A 17758-nucleotide genomic window follows, 5' to 3' on the forward strand; every position below is an offset into this window, starting at 1 on the left:
GTAACAATATATATATATATGTAATGCCTTTCTACAAAGATATATTCATACAATAAAAATTCTTAAATGTTATGAAGCCCAAGAACATAACATTTTGAAGCTGTACACATTAAATGTATTTTTTTGTATACAGAAAAAGCTTAAAAATTACAGTAGCAGCAGCAACTGGCTCCAAAACCAACCCTAATGAAATCTGGAGCAATGTCATTATCTGTAAAGTGGAGGTTATGGTATGAAAAAAAAACTTCAGTAATTGAGAAGCCATGACAATGAAGTTGGACATAATCAGAAAAAAACAAAAAACTGACAGATATTTGAAATCAACGACAGCTCACAATCTAAAGATTCACAGGCTTGGCACACTCTAGTAGTTAGGGTGCTAGGGTCGCAATCTGCAGGTCATGGGTTCGAATGCATTCACCAAATATGCCTGCCTTTTCAGCCTTGGGAGTATTACAATATGGTGATCACTCTCACTTTCCATTGATAAAGAGTAACCCAAGAATTAGTGGTGAAATGTGTTGACTAGTTGCCTTCCCTCAAGTCTATCATTTAAAAATTCGGGATGGTTAACATAGACAGCCTTCGAGTAACTTTGACCGAAATTTGACAAAGGACAGAATGTTAACAATTTTACAATATCTTCCACCACAGCTCGAAATCAGTGACTATTTTCACAAGATAGATGGCCAAAAATTGTAGTCATCAGAATTCCGCCCAACCATGGACCCATTATGGCCTCTAATGAGCTTTTGTACCCCTTTTTTGCTTAAATGTGATCTTGAAAGCCAATGTTCATATGGTGTGATAGGTATGTGAAAAGTTTGTTAAAATGTGTTGTCTACAAGGGAGAAGGTCATTCCAAGTGCAGCTAAGACCCAAAACATCATTACTACAAAATGCAATTAACTCATTATTTTATAATATACACCAAAAAAAAAAACTAGCATAACAAACACATATTTTGTAGTGTAGATCAGAGGTTCATTCAATATAGCTTAAGTATATTGTAAAATAGTTAACAATAGATTTATTATTTTGTCATGCATATTACGCATTTAAGAACATAAAAACCAAATGGATAACAGAAGGTCAGTCACTTCACCAAGATCACCCTTAAGGCCTCCTGAACAGTATAAAAGTTGATTAATGAAGTGTAGGTTTTCTTTTCATAATTATATGCACCAACAGAATGTATTGTTGTAGGCTATGTTGTATATTTTTTTTAGAAGTTAAATTTTCTTAATCTGAAAATTTACTTCCAATATATATATATATATATATATATACTCATTTCTGCACACGAAATAGCTATATATCTCATACATCTGCTAAAGAGACTTCCATGTCACTAGTCTAGAGCTACTTCCAACCTAAACTCACGTGTTCGACATGAACTTTGCTGGTGAACAATGGTGTCATCACACAACAACAGCCTTCAAAAATAGAAGGGCGACACAACCTTCATGCTCAGCAATTGCCCCTAAGCACTTGCACTCTCGAGATAACCTCATTTTGAGATGAGGCAAGGAAAAAGGTAAACTGGAAGTGGGGAATTCAGTTGGGAATGTTTGAGGAGGTATCAATCAGAAATACATTTTTAGATTAGGAGAATGTTTACATCTGAGATGATCCCTCACATCCAAAACACAGAACAGCTAGAGTCCCACACTGAATTGGTGGAAAGGTCAGTGCAAAATTTAAACCTAGGTGAGCTCCATTCAAAAAATTCCTGAAGGCAAAGCCCATGGAATGTAACACCTTATGGCAGGGGCTCCATAGCAGCACATCCGTGGGATATTGCATCTCGTTTCGACTAGGGTAAACTCTTCACCAAGAATGGAAGGGAGGGAGATGCAAAAGAGCTCCAAGTGTCACAGGGATGGGTGGAATTCAAACATGGTGAACCGAGCACCTGCACAAAAGTGATTGTCAAGCTATGTGTAGTGTGGGTTAGGACACAATCAAACCATGTAGTGTGTGCTCACTTTTACTCTACTGAACAGACTTGCTGCAGAAGGAGGGTATATGAGCTGTGTGAGGAGTGACCCATACTACATGGATAATGTCACCACTGCCCTACTTCTCACAATATTGTGCTAAGCTCAATCAGTGAGGAATTCTCCAAGGTCCACTACCCAAGCAGCTAGGAACTGGTAAGTAGCAATGGTCTCTCATGCTACACGGGAAGTGCAGGCAAATAAGTGGGCAGTTACTTACTTGGGACCAGCTTTTCCATGATAGTCTGGATCGAATAATTTAGTAATTGTATTGTATGCCACGAGGATACCTCTAGTACTCATGTGAAACACCCCATCACAAGAGTAGGGACTGGTATAGCCAGGGCAGATCAAAGCACTTTCCATTACTCCTGGCCTAATGCAGATTTTGGAAGATAAACATAACCTTAGAGGCAACACCAGCCATCTAGTAGGCTACAGTTAGACGTAAAGGGAGTGAATAAGAAACATACTTACACATCTCAAAGACAGTGAGCTGATTAATGGTAACTGAAGTCAAAATCCTGTGGGAGATGAAACAGACAGATAATGAGAGGTAAACATATGGGGTTTCATTCACATGCCCATCTGGAGAATTTCATCCAAAAACTGACAAAAAAGAGAAGCAAGAGAGTGAGACAATTAACATCAACAGCGAGGGAGGAAAATTTCAACTGGAGGAGCTGACAGATCCACCCAGTAAAAGGGTAGAGGTCCCTAGAGGAGGAAGGGTTATGAAATAGAAAAAAAAAAATTAGAATGGCCCTGAAAAGGAGAAGTGCATGATATGGAACAACAAAGTCTGAATTGAACATAGGGACCAATCCAGAGCTGAATGGTCATAGAGGGGAGGGACAGAAGGAAGAGAGATAGGAGAGAACATAAGATCACCTTCCCAAGTAGCTGAGTAGGTAATACCACACTGAAGTCCCAGTCAGGCATGGAAGTTGGGCGAAATGGATGGTGAAGAAGGAAGGATCAGAACAGAGTGGAGAAGACAGGGGAAAAAAATACTGTGGTAATGGTGAAGGCAAAATGTAACAAAAAAGGGCACACAATGGCCAGCAATAGTAGAGACCAACAAACCATGGTCAAAAAGCCAAATAAAAAAGCAGAAGGGTGGATCACAGTAGGACAACTCGGCATAAGGAAGTGACAGATGGATCAATGATGAAAATTCTGCCAATTACATTACTAGACAGACAAAGTAGAAGGTCAACTGGAACAAGACAAGAAGAAGGCTACATGATCGGAGAGTCCAGCCAAAAGGGTGATGGACTGGACAAATCCCACATGTGAAGATGTAGGGATGAATCCCCTGGATTCAAATTAAATGTGTGAGGTTGAAGCAATAGAGAGGGGACATTAGATAGAAGAAGGAAGGGTCTGGATGTTAAACGAAGAAGCAGAGGAAACCAATATTGAGCTGGCCAAAAAGGTACCACCAGTAGGACCAATCAAGGAGTGTCAAGTATCAAGGCAGGAGACAAAGAGAAAAATTGGCATATAGGAAAAGGTAAGATCAGTCCTGGCTGAGAGACTGACAGCCAGAGTCAAAGGATGAGGAACCAGGGACCAGAACAGGGGAAACTTGGAGTTGAGATGAGTGGCAAAGGCAGCTATGTGGGGTGTGCCTAACTGGGAGCAGATCCAACAAATAATCTGGGAGTAGAAAGACAGAATGCAGTCCTGCTGAGATAGATGGTTCACCACTAGCTCCATAGTTCCCAGGACATGACAAGCAACAATATAAACTTAATTGGAATGAGCCCAACAGAAGAGGTCAATCATCTAAAAGCAAAGAGTCCTAGAATAGGTGCCCCATTGATGGTGGATGTAAGAAACAATCAAGGAATTGTTGGAGTGGATCATTACCAAATGGTCTACATTGATGAGGTTGGAACTCTGACCCTGAGTCTAGACACCGGGAGTCATGCTGTCATTCAGAAGTGCACCTCAACCCAAGAGAAAAGCATAAGTGAAGATAGACAGGGTCATAGGGAGGTTTGGTTTATATTTTGAATTTTGTGCAAAGCTACATGAGGGCTATCTGCACTAGCCATCCCTAATTTAGCAATGACAGACTAAAGGGAAGGCAGGTAGTCTTATAATGCCCACATGGCTGAAAGGGTGAACATGTTTGGTGTATCAGAGGGAGGATGAAATACAATAGGAAAAGGAGAGAATGGTGGAGAAGTGGTGAAAAAGACAGTGGATGAGAACTGGAAAAACCCATTTGTTCATAGAAAATTGTGACCAAAGGTTGGCCAGGTGAAACAGATTGGGACCAACCCAAAAGGATAGTCACCAACAAGATGTTTGACAAACCTGATGATGGGTAGAGGGAGGATAGGAAGAAAAGGGAGTTCTGGAAGCCAGTATGGATAGGGTAAAGGCAAACTGACCTTATCAAAGAACAGGAGTTTAAGGGTAATATTGGGAAAGATGATCAACCAGGGAAGATGAAGAGGACTGATGCTGGGCTGCTTCAGCCCAGATCTCCAAGTGAATAAGGAACAACACAAAAGATGTCTGGGTGAAGAAAAGCAGCCCAATGAAGATAATGCAGATAAGAAGTAAGTAGGCATACATTAGCAAGGAGTGCATCCCGAACCAACAAGTCCAAACAGCAGAGGAGTCAAGAGTAGTAAAGAGAAGAGAATGAACCTCCCGAGGAAACCCCTCTGGACCACGAAGAAGCACCTCAGACATAAGTTGTAGGAAGGATAAAAAAATACAAACAAAAGAATTATAACAACAAGACTGAATAACAGAAGAATTGTAACAATAAGAAAGATATACATAAAGATAAAATAATAATATTAAATAAACCATAGGAAATGTACTAAAGGACATCAACTCTAGGATAAAGCATCTAGAAAGTAAATTTGCAAATCTAAGGATCAAATTAACTACTCCTCTCTCAAAACCATCCAAGAATTCTAGCTTCAAATACCATTAGTTAAACAATATAGAATAGGAGAAGTCATCCAATTAGCACCTGTCACCACTATTGCATGGACTTCCTGCACTACTCCAGCTACACCACTACTACTTCATCAAGTTAAAGAACTTAGCACACCAGTTCAACAATATCATTCAATCAAGAAAACAACATATTATGATGGAAAGGAACTATGGGAGGTATATCAGGCACAATTCACAATAAATTTCAAAATGAATAACATGATATTCATTCTTGCTACATATTTGAAACAACATTAAGCATTCTTCCAACAGACAGCTGTAACAATTACTAGGCATTAGTGGCTACCTTATAAATAAACTTGGAGTGTTAAACTGAGAGGAATTTTCTAAAAAAACAATGTTTAAAGGCAGGGTAATTAGGAAGGACATCTTAACCAAATTTGTTGAAGATGTAGAAAGGCTTGCCTCTTCTTATTCAGATACTCTAAGTAAAATGGTGGATTTATCAGCATTTGACCAATTCATGAATGCCATAATGGATGAGAATATATGAATTGGATCAAAACAGAGTAGGTTCACATCTATAAAGGAAGCTATCCAACTGGCAATGGAACTTGAATTGATTAAAGCTGCAGAAAAACAGCTAAAAGCACCATCGAAGAATTATAGAATAATCAGATCAAATAATGTGAACACGTCATCTTCCTCTAAGAAGGTCCAGAATAGCTCAAATTATTAATTAAACAACTTTTAACTTAGAATGGAAGAAGTAAATCACACTACAAAAGGTGTTTTAACTGCAACTTCAAAGGGCATATTGCCAGGTACTGTAGACTAAAGCCTTTATGAAAGAGAAACTGCTATAAATGTGGAAAACATGGATATTATATTCAAAACTGTGATAATAAACCCAGAAGATAATACTCCAAAGATGAGAATACTCTTTTACCACAAATGAGATAAAAAGTTTATCATTCAAAGAAATCAGTCCATGAGTTAATCAATTCATTGTTTGGAAACTTTGCTATATGCTAATTGATATTGGTTCTACAGCTGCCATTGTTCAACCATGTATCAGTGGTAGTAGCAGTCATCTTAAAAATAAAATGCAGGAAGTCTGAGGTCATATCCTGCAACCACTGATGCCATACATGAATATACCATGAAAGACTTCTTCATGGTAGCATGGTATGGCTGTACAATCCAAACCATAAGAGAGGTCTATCTCTAAATTTAAGTTGATGTTGGGAAGAATTCTGTGCTGAAGTAAAAAAGAATCCAGAAAAACAGGTGGTCTAAGCCAGTGGTCATCCACCATGATTGTCTTTAGAAGTACACTAGCAAGACGGTGCCAAAGGGAAATAAACCTACAGATGAGCCTGAGGTTCCTGTTAAAACCATTTTCAAAGAACCTCCCCAAATGGAGCCACCAGTGGATTCCATCAATCACCTACACATAGAAAACTCCTCCATCAAAAGTGACAAAACAGCAAATGTTGATAATAAATAAGAAGTTATCCCAACTTTGTAAAACAATCCACAGAAAAGAAAACTACCAATAGGGATTTGGTGTTAGACAGCTTAGGGACAATTAAAATGTAAAGAAAGAAGATTTTGTTTTGTTAGTCAAAATTTTGAATGTACTTTTTCAAATAATAAATTATTGTAATATCTATATTTATGTATATTAATATTACTGATTTTTGAGAGTTCATTTCATAGTTAATTATGTAAGTTTAAGTTTAATGTGTAAAAGGACTGTTTAAGAGACTTCACAATTCAGGAAGAGGACATTTTTTTCTTTTAAATTAGACCTTGTACTGTTGTTTCACCTTAGGGAGTGTTGGTGTCACATGATAAGTGTGTAGACTAACATTTAGTAATTTCATGAACGTTTATAAAATATGAAATTATGAAAGCAAATAAAGTAAGGAGGGTGAGATTACATTACTGAAATTGTTGATTGATTATTCAGTCAGCCAGCAAGTTATTTCAGCAATTGACATTTTGACCATGTGTTTTCAACAAAGTACTAGAAACAAAATGCTTTTGTTATCATTAAGTGGACTGGACCTTGCACATCCTTTTGCTAAACAATAAAACAAAAATCCACCCAAGAAGAGGAACCACTACAAAAATACATGATTTTGCTGTACAGAAATATTTATCCAACATCTACTATGAAATACAATTCTACATACACTCTTCTTTCAACAGGTTACAAGAAAGTTTAAATATTTAGAAATGAGATGATTATATGTAGACACATTCAATAAAATACTTTTGTAATAAAGCCATTCGTGTTTTACTAAATAATAACAGACAAAACTATTCAACTGCATACAGATGTAATCTATAAAGGCTGTAAAAAATCTAATTGTTTTTATATCTCTTATGATTATTAAAACAAAAAAACAGTATAAAACTGGTTGATTATATATATCAGCATATTACAAATACTACAGATTAAAAACCATATTTCTTCTGAATATTCTTTATTTGATCAATCACAAGCTCAATACATCTGTAAGAACAAGAAAATAAAGCAATCAGTTGGGAAATTTAATGATATAATTCATGTGTAGCTCAGTTGTTCTACATGCCAAAAAGTCCAGTTGAGAACAACCATCTTTACATCCTGATTTGTTGAAATCCACATTAATCTATTTATATGTCTAGAATCAACTCAAGATAACAATTCTCCAACAATCACATGCAACACCAATTCTGAAATGACTGCTGTCAACCACATCAAACATAATCATTCAAATCATTACATTAGTTAAACATATGGGAAATGCACCTACCATGCATTTTCTTTTTCCTAGTGTCTGGCATATTCAATATATACAAAGCTAAGAGTAATACTTACCTGTTTTCTGCCATGCTGCTCGAACCCTCCTTCTTACTGTCTCTTTGGTGAAAGAGGAAACCATCTGTGAAAACACAAATATTAACATTTTTAGTTACAATGAAAATGATATAGATAACTAACTCCAAATCTTTATTCTCACAATTTATTATATTCAGCTCATTTCTCACCATTCTATAAACATTACATTCAAAATATTGTTCAAATGCAAAATTGTTAATTATAAGATTTGTTATTCTTTTCTCTCTTAACACTATCTCCTTACTTGCCACTATCTTGCGACAATATTCACTACTGTATAAACCTTGGAATTTGCAGTTTCATGTTTATTTTCCTATCATACACCTCAGTTTGCCGTAATCCTACCTGGTTATTATGCATTGTCTCACTATTTTTTGTTATCAGTTCTATGTGAAATCGTTCAATGGTTTAAAAGTGGGATAGAAGTTGTTCATTCTCTCAGCACATTCCACACTGAGGTGTTCTGTCTCGTGCCACATTTAAGAATTGTTTTAAGCCACTTCTTTGAAGAGTTTATTGTCCTTTTGGAGATGCTTAGTAATCGGAATTCTGCATCACAAACCTTCAACTCTTGATACCCCAATTGTCTTTCTTGTGGTTATAGCTTATTCTTTGGTAGACAACATAAACAGACAAAGGTCTTTTCTGTAATTCATTGCACCTTTTATACGTGATCTTGTGTGTTAACTCTTCTATCAAAAACGTAAAAAACATAACTAGACAGCACCACTGTGGTTAGGTGATATCTTAATAAGGAATATTACCTTTTGCTCCTAGGTCACTTAAGGGTGACTTTGGCACTTAAGATGTATGGAAAACTCTGTTGCATTGTATCCAATAATTTTGTAAAAGTAGTACCAAAATCTAGACAATTTGTTTAAAAAGTAAATGCAAAATTACTTGCTGATTTACTACAACTGAATCTGAAAACAAACTTCTCTTTTTCTAATGCCATTACTGGCAATGGCATTAGTAGTCGGTAATTCACTGAAACTTTCAAAGCTTGCAGATGTATATTACGCTAAAGCTGACTGCTAAATCAGTATTGTACATACAAAAAACTGATGAATATGTTAATTATGTGCTGTGCATATTCAAGAGTGGTCAATGAATAGAAAATAGCAATGTTCGAATTCATCCAGTTACTGAGTTAGGCTTTATGAGTTTCTCTATGAGTATTACGACATAAACTAAAGCAATCGCGTTAAAATCAAAACAAAAGTGCAACAAAAATAAGTCATCAGGAATAGAACTGAAATTCCGATAATAATTACTTTTATCCTTTTCTTATTAATCACTTACCTATCTTCTGAAAAATTAAAATATAAAAAAACGCCGGTTTCTTCTAAACGAGCATATCCTATCTACTCTTTAATGTTTATCGACACAATGACAGCCTACATCACATTGATAACTCTTTTCACATAGCTGTCATTTTGATGATTCTGAGAATGTAAATAAATTACGTCACAAGTTCTTTAGTGTCTTTCTTCTAAACCCTGAATGGTTAAAAATTATTGTTAATTTTTTACTTAATCTTAAAGTAAAAAAGATAAAATTTAATAAGCTATATTATTTTGATTGAATTATTAGGATACTTGTAATTTTTTTATGCTAAATTATTTATTAAGTTCAATTATTGGTGACGTAAAACTAGCGTGTGCAAATTTTAACAGTGTAACACCTCATCCGGTGTCGACGAAAAATTGTAATTTATAATTTGGTCGTTTTTATTCAAGTTCAATAGTAATTAGTATTTTGTGAAAAATTTCTAAAATGTCTGTTGATGTTTCGAAACACAAGGATTCCATGTTAGATGCTTGGAAAGACGTCGTAAATGACAAAACAACAACGGATTGGTAAATGTGTATATATTATATTTATACTATAGCCTAGGCCCATAACTTATTATAAATATAATTTATAAATAATTTAAATTATACAATTTGTCAAAAACCAAAACATAAGTCTTTGGTTGCATAAATATTTATAAACTCCACCAATCAAACTTGTCTTTATCATTAAATGATTAATTGATAATACTACTAATGTTATAGCATTTTGGCTCTTGTGTATAAATCATAAATAATATTCAACGTTAAACTGGTACTAATAATGTTATTGATACTGAATTTACTCTACATCTTACAAACGCATCAATTAATTTATCAAGAATGACCATGTTACTTGTAAGTCTAATTCCAGTACCACTACCAGTAATCTATAATAATGAAACATAAAAGAGCCTGTGTGTGTATGACTGCCATAGCTCTAGAGCAAGTAACCCAGAGACCTGAAACTTTTTATGCATACTAAGGGGATTCTGAAGGTGTGCACCTTGGCATTATTTTTTAGACTTGACTAAAAAAAAATTTGGCCAATTTTTTTGCCCTATAGCCCCATAATTCTGCTTCCTGAAGGTGTATAGAAAAGTATCATATTTTTATCTAATTCACACTTACTGAATGAACAATATGTGGAAGGTTTCTGCCAAATTCTCTATTTTTCAACACAAACATGGGAAGAAAAATATGAATCTGAGAATTTAAAAAAGTTATTGAACCAAATTTGGGAAACGGCAACAAACAATGAGAAGAAAAATATGAATCGGAGAATACTAGAGAATTCAGAGAATGAAAAGAATTCATATAAAAACACAGAAAGAAAAAACGAAACTGAGAAGCAAAATTAAAACTATTTGCTTTTAAAAAGAGCTGATATGAATTATGTTTGGGAAATGGCAACAGACAAATCAATTAAAGAATTAGTGCATTGGTGTAGCAATAGAAGTAATTAAGATAATAGAGACGCATGACTGGTACATTGAGGCCTCTGTGAATCATGAGGGGACCTTAGAATTCCATAGTGGAGTGTGGGTATTTTATATTAGTTACTAATAGTACTTTTTATTAGTAATAGTAATGCTTAATTATATAATTACAATATTGATCACTTGAGTGATGAGTATGGTCATAAAATTGGTAAGTTATATAATGCAGAAAACAAATTTGGCAACTTGTTATATTTACAAAATAAAACAACAAAACAAAATCCTAAAACTGCTAAGCAAGATATAAACATGTGAAAATTGCATACACACTGTCTCTTTCAATTATAATTGGATACTTGTGTGATGATGGAGTAGAAAAGTGGTACTTTTCATAGGTACTTTCCATTAGTTTTTTGGTTGGAAAGAAACTCCATTCTCATTCTTATGTAAGAGAACATAAAAAATAAGACCCAGTTTTAGATTTCTTTTGACAAGATTTTTTTTAATGTTTTAATGTTCTTAGTAATTGTCAATTATTGCATAATGACAGTGTAATTTCAACTGGGAAACCTTTCAACTTCAAGCGTGCCTTTACTTTTTATGTTTGGCTTTTACACCCAGTCTCATCTTCAACAATTGATGTAAATGTAAGTCACAAGGAATAAGTTTTTAGACTTGTAAAATGTAGTAAAGGGTTAAGTTTATAAATATATTTCCATTGATATAATAAATTAATCCAAAACAGTTGTTCTTCACTTATTTGCAAAACTCATCTGCAATGTTATATGTTGTTTTAAGGAAGGTACTTTATTCATTTAAGAGTGCGGGCTAAGTTCCCAGAAGTTACTTGATTAAGCTGATCACATACATAGCTGTCTATGCAACATGTTCCAGATACTAATTAGATCTCACTTGGAATGCGATGTATAGATTTGATCTCTGTATCCAAGTATGGATATTCACTTCTTAGAAATGATTCAGAGAAGGACTACTGGGATGATTCTAAAGATGGAAAGGTTATGTTATAGGGATAGATCAAAATTTCTTCTCTTTTCTTGAGATAAGAAAGGTATGAGGGGATCTTATTGAAGTTTACAAGGTTTGTTGGGAAATTGTTAGGATAAAGACCTCTGATTTATTGCGCTGGATACTGAAGATAATTGGACAAGAGAACACAAGAATAAGATTTGGAGAAGACAGGCTAGCTTCTAGCTAACAGTTTTTTCTAAAGTGTTACTGGCTAATGGAATGAGTTGCTGTTAGCAGCATTGAAGGGAAGCACTTTACAAAGTTAAAAGTTTCAGAAAATAATTGATGATTTCCTGAAAGATAAATGGTGGGTTTAAATTTTTTATTTTCTTAAGAGTGGGTGTGCAGGGACAATCTTGAAGGACCATATTGTTCCTTTTTGTCTATATGTTATGTATTAAATTAGGATCAAGGCAGGTTTTATTGCTAGCCAGTCCATCTTTACATCTCCATTGGAAGTACTCCAATAACAAACTGAGTGAAGGTAAGATATTGTGTCAGAAGTTAGCATTTTCCTGCACTGAAAATGTATATCCGATAGATACTTACCTTCACCCACATTTCCCACCCAGCTTCCCCATTTCAGGTAATATATGGTGTAGGTTATTTGACCAATCTCAAAGTGATTAATTATTGCTAATGTGAAGAGGGTTCTGGTTATGATAAGAGTTGTGTTGCATCCCTAATGATGGAGAGTTGCTGCATGATTATTTGCATATGAATATTCAGAAGCCCAAGTGGAAGACTAGTGGCAAGCTATTGAGAAAAGCTATTTTGGGAATAGATGTAAGTATCTATTGGAAATACATTTTCAGTGTAGGAAGATGCTAACTTTCAAGGAAAGTTATAAAAATTGTCTCAGTAATTATATACCTATTATTCTTATATCAGTGGAGGGAACATTTTTGAAAGTTTAATATAAAATGCTATGCAAGGTCATTTAACAAAGTTGAAAATTTGGTTGGGTTGTCAGCATGATTTCACTCGGGGAAAGCCATGCCTTAATAATCTTTTGACAGTTTTTGAAGAGGTTACTGCTTATGTATACGAGTGTACGGTGGCCAGAAATAAAGTCACAGGAAAAATGTCACAGTTTTGGCTAGGAACAAAAGTCACAAATCTTTTAATACCCAAATACAATGTAAAGTAATATAACCCAACCCTATTTAGTCTTTTCCCGTCCCCTGATATTAGGGTTCACATGGACCGATTTGCTTCTCAACAGAGGGAGGGTGTTGGTATGCCTTGTTCTTCATGGACTTTGGATCAGTCTGCATCTGGGTATGCCCCATATCAATGCCTTTGCCACTACCCTCAATCACAAATTACCTCAATTTTGGTTTCCGGTTCCCCATCCTCGAGCCTTGGCTGTCAATGCCTTCAGCCAGGAGTGGTTTTATCTGTGCCTTTATATTTACTCTCCCATCTGTTTACTTCATCAGGTGGTCTCCCCCATCCATGCCACTCTTTGCACGGTCGTTCGGATTGCTCCTTACTAGCCTGCTAAACCTTAGTTCCCTTAGTTACTCCAACTGCAGGTGGTCCCTCCCCTTCCTTTTCCCTTCCATCCTGACATGCTCCATCAACCTTGTCACTGGTGTGTATCCTATGCTGTCTGTCCTCTGTCTTCACATATAGCATTTGTCAGGTCCATGGCAAGGAGTTCTGGTTTCTTTCGCAGAGTAACTTCACATTTAGCCCATTCCATTCATTCTTCTTCTGTGGCCATCTATCAATGCAAGTGGAGCATTTATCGCTCTTGGGCATTGACTCGGGGTTTCTCACTCAATGGTTGCCTGTATCCCCGAATGTCTCATGTGGCTCTTTGAAAGTGATTCTTTGGTCTCCTTCATTTTGGAGTTTCGGGCGGTGTTATCCAATACCTTCCATTTTTCCCATTTCTGCAGGGTCCTTGCTTCCCCTGTCCTGTCCATGTTTATCTGTTTCTTCCTGCTCGATAGGCCACCAAGGTGTCAGTTGCTACCAGACTGGAACATTAATGTGGTCCTTCATGCTCTCACTTTACCTCCATTCAAACTTCTGTCTTATTGGAAGCTATAATTTTCCTAAATGAAAATGTATTTCTGATAGGTACTTCCCTTTGCTCACACTTCCCACCCGTCCCCCCAACAATCTTCTGGTTCTCCCATTTTCTGCCAAACTACAAAATGATAGTCGGTAGTGGCGCATAGAGGAAGTCACATGATAGTAATTCTCTCCTATTGGTGGATAGGTGACGCATAATGATTTGCATGAGAGACATGTGGGAAGTTTCGATTCCAAAGGAACGATGAAGGCTTGTGGCATGCATTTCTTAAAAAGTTCACATACAGAGGGCAGCACAAAACAAGAAAAGCTAATCTTGTGAGAAGAGCGAAGTACCTATCGGAAATACATTTTCATTTAGGAAAATTATAACTTTCAATAGTTTGCAAAATTTATTATATTCCACATTCTCCTTACCTGTAAGCCTAAAAGCATATTGTTACGTCTCCGTTCGTTAGTTAATTTTCCGTAAATTTGTTCCGACGAAACTTTAGTGACACAAGTCCTTTCTTAAATAAAACTGGTTTATTCTTTCTGAATATACACTTAATTTCAACAGTCGTGCTATAACAATGAACGTCACACGTGCTCAACTTCAACAATACTCAGTTCAATTACACACTCTCTGGCTGCAGTTCAATTACTCATCGTTCCATCACGTTGTGACCGTCTTATATATACCAGACTACCCCCAATCTAGTAGTCTCCCGATAATTCACGAAGGTTCGAGAAGGACGTGGTGTGATACTAGTCACGTGACCTCGCTGATGCAAGAATATGTATCACACCTGCCATTAGCAGTGTTGCTCAGACAATGGACTGAGCCCGTATTAAAATTTTGTAATTTACCATAATCCCAAATTTATCATGTGTATCTTATTGAAAGTTGGCAGTCTTTTAGTATGTGTGAAAAGTATATCATATACAAAAAATTAGATTTTTTAAATATAATATAAAGTATTTGCATTAAATATGAATTTCATGTTAGGGATAATTTATACTTAATTTCATTATAAATTTTCATATTTTCTTGAACCTCCTATATGAACATCAAAAGTTCTTTTTAGTAGCATTTTGTGTTTTACCTGTAGTTTTCTCTACACAAGGATCATACTTAATTTCAGGGTCATTAGAGTTATTGTCTGAGAATAATCAAATTGATAGTTGAAAAATATGAAATAAATTGACTAATAAAGTTCTTTCCTTTTCTGTACTGATTGTGAAGTTATAAGTTACTTATGTGTTGTTTTTTTTAACATGTTTTTTATTTTGCCATATGTGGGACAGGGCTAAGAACAGGAGAAGGGCAAAGATTTCTCAGCCATAGAAATGAGAACTAAGCAAATTATAAATAAATAAATGTATAAATTATGTGTATGTCATTTTGTAGTACTTTCTTGAGGCCAAATACACAATAAGATAATATTGACACATTCAAAATCTTATAAATGGTTCATTCGCTACATAAACCAGCATGCAGACATATTTGTTAATGATACTGAATTACTGACTACTGATTGAGGCAAAATATGATCAGTATCACTCTGATCATGGCAAACATTATCAGGATCTCTGCATCACATGTGAAGGCATCTCATTCTAAAGGCCAACCAGGCTGTTAGGAAAATAAAACTGTTTTAACTGAAGGTAACTCCTACTCTTCCAAAATGTATATTTGGGTCCCCTTATTCTCCCATTCCCAATATTAAATATAAAAAAAATATGGTGCATCAACATTATCAATTCTTTAATAATCTTAAACACCTCGAATCCCCTTTGAGGGGTCATCTTATTGAAGTAAAATGATTTCAGAGATCTTAACTTATCCTTGTATGATAACCTTTCCATCTCAGGTGTCATCCTTTATACAGTTATGAATTATGGCTTAAATTAAGTCAAAGCTAATAACAGCTTTCTGTAGTTTAAAGAGGAATCTTTGATATTATTATTGTGGTAGATTTGTGGAAATTGTATTGGCTATTCTTTATTCTGAGAATTTGTAAAGGTTGGGAGAAATTATCTTGGCAAGGATAGGTGTGCATGGACAGCCCTAAAGGACTAATTGATTGGTTGCTATTCTTGTCTTACAAATACATAAATCATGTCCCCCCCTTCTTAATTTTTTGGCACTTCATGGAACACAAAACTAAAATTTTAAGCCTATCCTTATAGCAAAAGTAAGTTAAAGGGGACACAAATATAGATTTTGGCAATGTTTTACTTTTTTTAACAGTGTGATTGGCTTTTGGAATGGGCTGCTCTCAGATGTGATGGATGTAGTAAATTTATGAGAGTTCTAGGGAAGTACTGATGAATACGTAAATAATCAGAGTTTAATTTATTTTTTCAATTTTTCTTTAAGGAGATGGAACAGCTCCAAAGAACTAACAGGTCCCTTTTTGATCCTTTAAATGCTATGTTAATTTTGTGTGTGTATATACATATATATATTGGTGTACTTTGGTGACAGATTTTCTTATAGGCAGATTTTGTTAAACAAGACTGATGTCTGTAGGTTTACTTTCTTCTTAGAATTCTTCTCAAGAAGTCGAAATTTTTCTATTCAGTCTTAAGGTTTCTTAAGCAATGTTTTTCTCATGCCTTTTTCTTTTCGCATGTTGCCTATCCAACATGCAAAGTAATTTTCATTTTAAGATTAAAAATACTTTTATGCGTCAGAAAATTTTCAAATCTCACATGCAAAATCTTTATAATGTCCAGATAGTTATCAAATGTTTCCTAAAATAAAACTTTATACTTCATCTGTTATTTTCACTAATGAATCTCTGTATAGGCCTTGTTTAAACAAAATCTGCCTACATATATATATATATATCTCTGTATAGGTTCAGTCAATTTGACCAATCTCGTAACCACCATAAAAAATTAGAAAATAAATACAAATTATGCCTCTTTCATTCTAGAATGAACACAAATTACAACACAAAAACTCAAATTTTTAGACTAAGTAGCTAAAATCTCAGAGCATTATACATATATATATATATATTTATCATTTTTATTATATTGACCTTTCAGCTGTGCCTGGCTAACAATACAGAAGTTACAATGATGTGGACCATATCCAATAATATAAAACTGGCCTTTAATCTTTACAAAGTGACTTGTCTTGGCTGTGTTATAGTGGACCAGTATTTTGTACAATACAGTCACATTACAATTATTAATAATTATATATGTATATACATTAATACTATTTACAAATAAGTTTATAAACTTATTTTTCTTAAAACGTAGAACAGTAAATAAAGAAGTAAAGCAAACAATTATCTCTTCTAGTTATGAACTTTGTACTTGTCTGCTGCATGTCATAAGTAGCTAAGCCTTATAAAATTTTGCACGCGAAGAATGTAAAACAAAATAATTTTTAAGGTTTTATATATACATTTAAAATAACCAAAAAATCATAAATTACTATATCGATACCATAGAATTCCACTATAACTTATCAAGCTTAGTAACTAAACTGTATTTGGGTCTAAACAAAGAATATGAAATTTCAAGCAGACTAAAGACTCAACATACCACCTTGAAGCTTTGTATCAAAAGAATGATTTGATGTTGTAATACTTGAAAATGGCTCAGAAACCCACTAGAGGGACATTCTGGGCTACCGATTGGTTATTCACATGTCGTAGACAGGTAAGTGTATATAAGAGAGTGTTTCCAAAAATGGAAAGAGGTGAGCAGGGCCACTGTGTTTGATTTTGTACATGAGCGATATCTCAGCAAATAAAAAAAGAGGTTCTTATTTTATATTCTAGCTTGTCAATATCAGTAATTCAAGTTCCTAATTTGTATACAACTATAGACTTTGTATTTTGACATCACAAACATCTAATTTGAACCAATGCTGTATTCAACTTACCATGTGACACACAAAAATCAATGTTTAGGTGTTGTTTTTTTAATATTTACTTTTAAATTAAGAAATTAAATAATGTATAATACTAAAATTTGAATTATGATCTACAAGCCTGCAAGTATTGACAGCATAATTAACATGACAGTAAAAATGGAAAAAATATCCATAGAATGTTCCCTACTTTAAATACTTTTATTACAATATTT

At 34.7% G+C, this 17758-nt stretch overlaps 2 protein-coding genes across 2 annotated transcripts in view; one reads left to right on the forward strand and one right to left on the reverse strand.

Moving 5' to 3' along the window:
* The window catches only part of LOC106466865 (rho-related BTB domain-containing protein 1-like), a 96468-nt gene extending 87214 nt beyond the window's left edge, over positions 1 to 9254 (reverse strand). Inside the window, exons 1-2 of the mRNA XM_022394934.1 lie at positions 9124 to 9254; positions 7801 to 7864 (exon numbers count right to left, since the gene is read on the reverse strand). Coding sequence (XP_022250642.1) covers positions 7801 to 7814 — 14 coding nt within the window. The 5' untranslated portion in view covers positions 7815 to 7864; positions 9124 to 9254. The remainder of the gene's footprint in view (positions 1 to 7800; positions 7865 to 9123) is intronic.
* A 181-nt stretch (positions 9255 to 9435) lies between these two features.
* LOC106466863 (drebrin-like protein B) overlaps positions 9436 to 17758 on the forward strand; it is a 46411-nt gene continuing 38088 nt past the window's right edge. The window contains exon 1 of the mRNA XM_013927165.2: positions 9436 to 9680. Within this exon, the coding sequence (XP_013782619.1) occupies positions 9598 to 9680 (83 nt within the window). The 5' untranslated portion in view covers positions 9436 to 9597. The remainder of the gene's footprint in view (positions 9681 to 17758) is intronic.

The sequence above is a fragment of the Limulus polyphemus genome, unplaced genomic scaffold (assembly GCF_000517525.1).
Source record: "Limulus polyphemus unplaced genomic scaffold, Limulus_polyphemus-2.1.2 Scaffold2403, whole genome shotgun sequence".
NCBI lineage: Eukaryota > Metazoa > Arthropoda > Merostomata > Xiphosura > Limulidae > Limulus > Limulus polyphemus.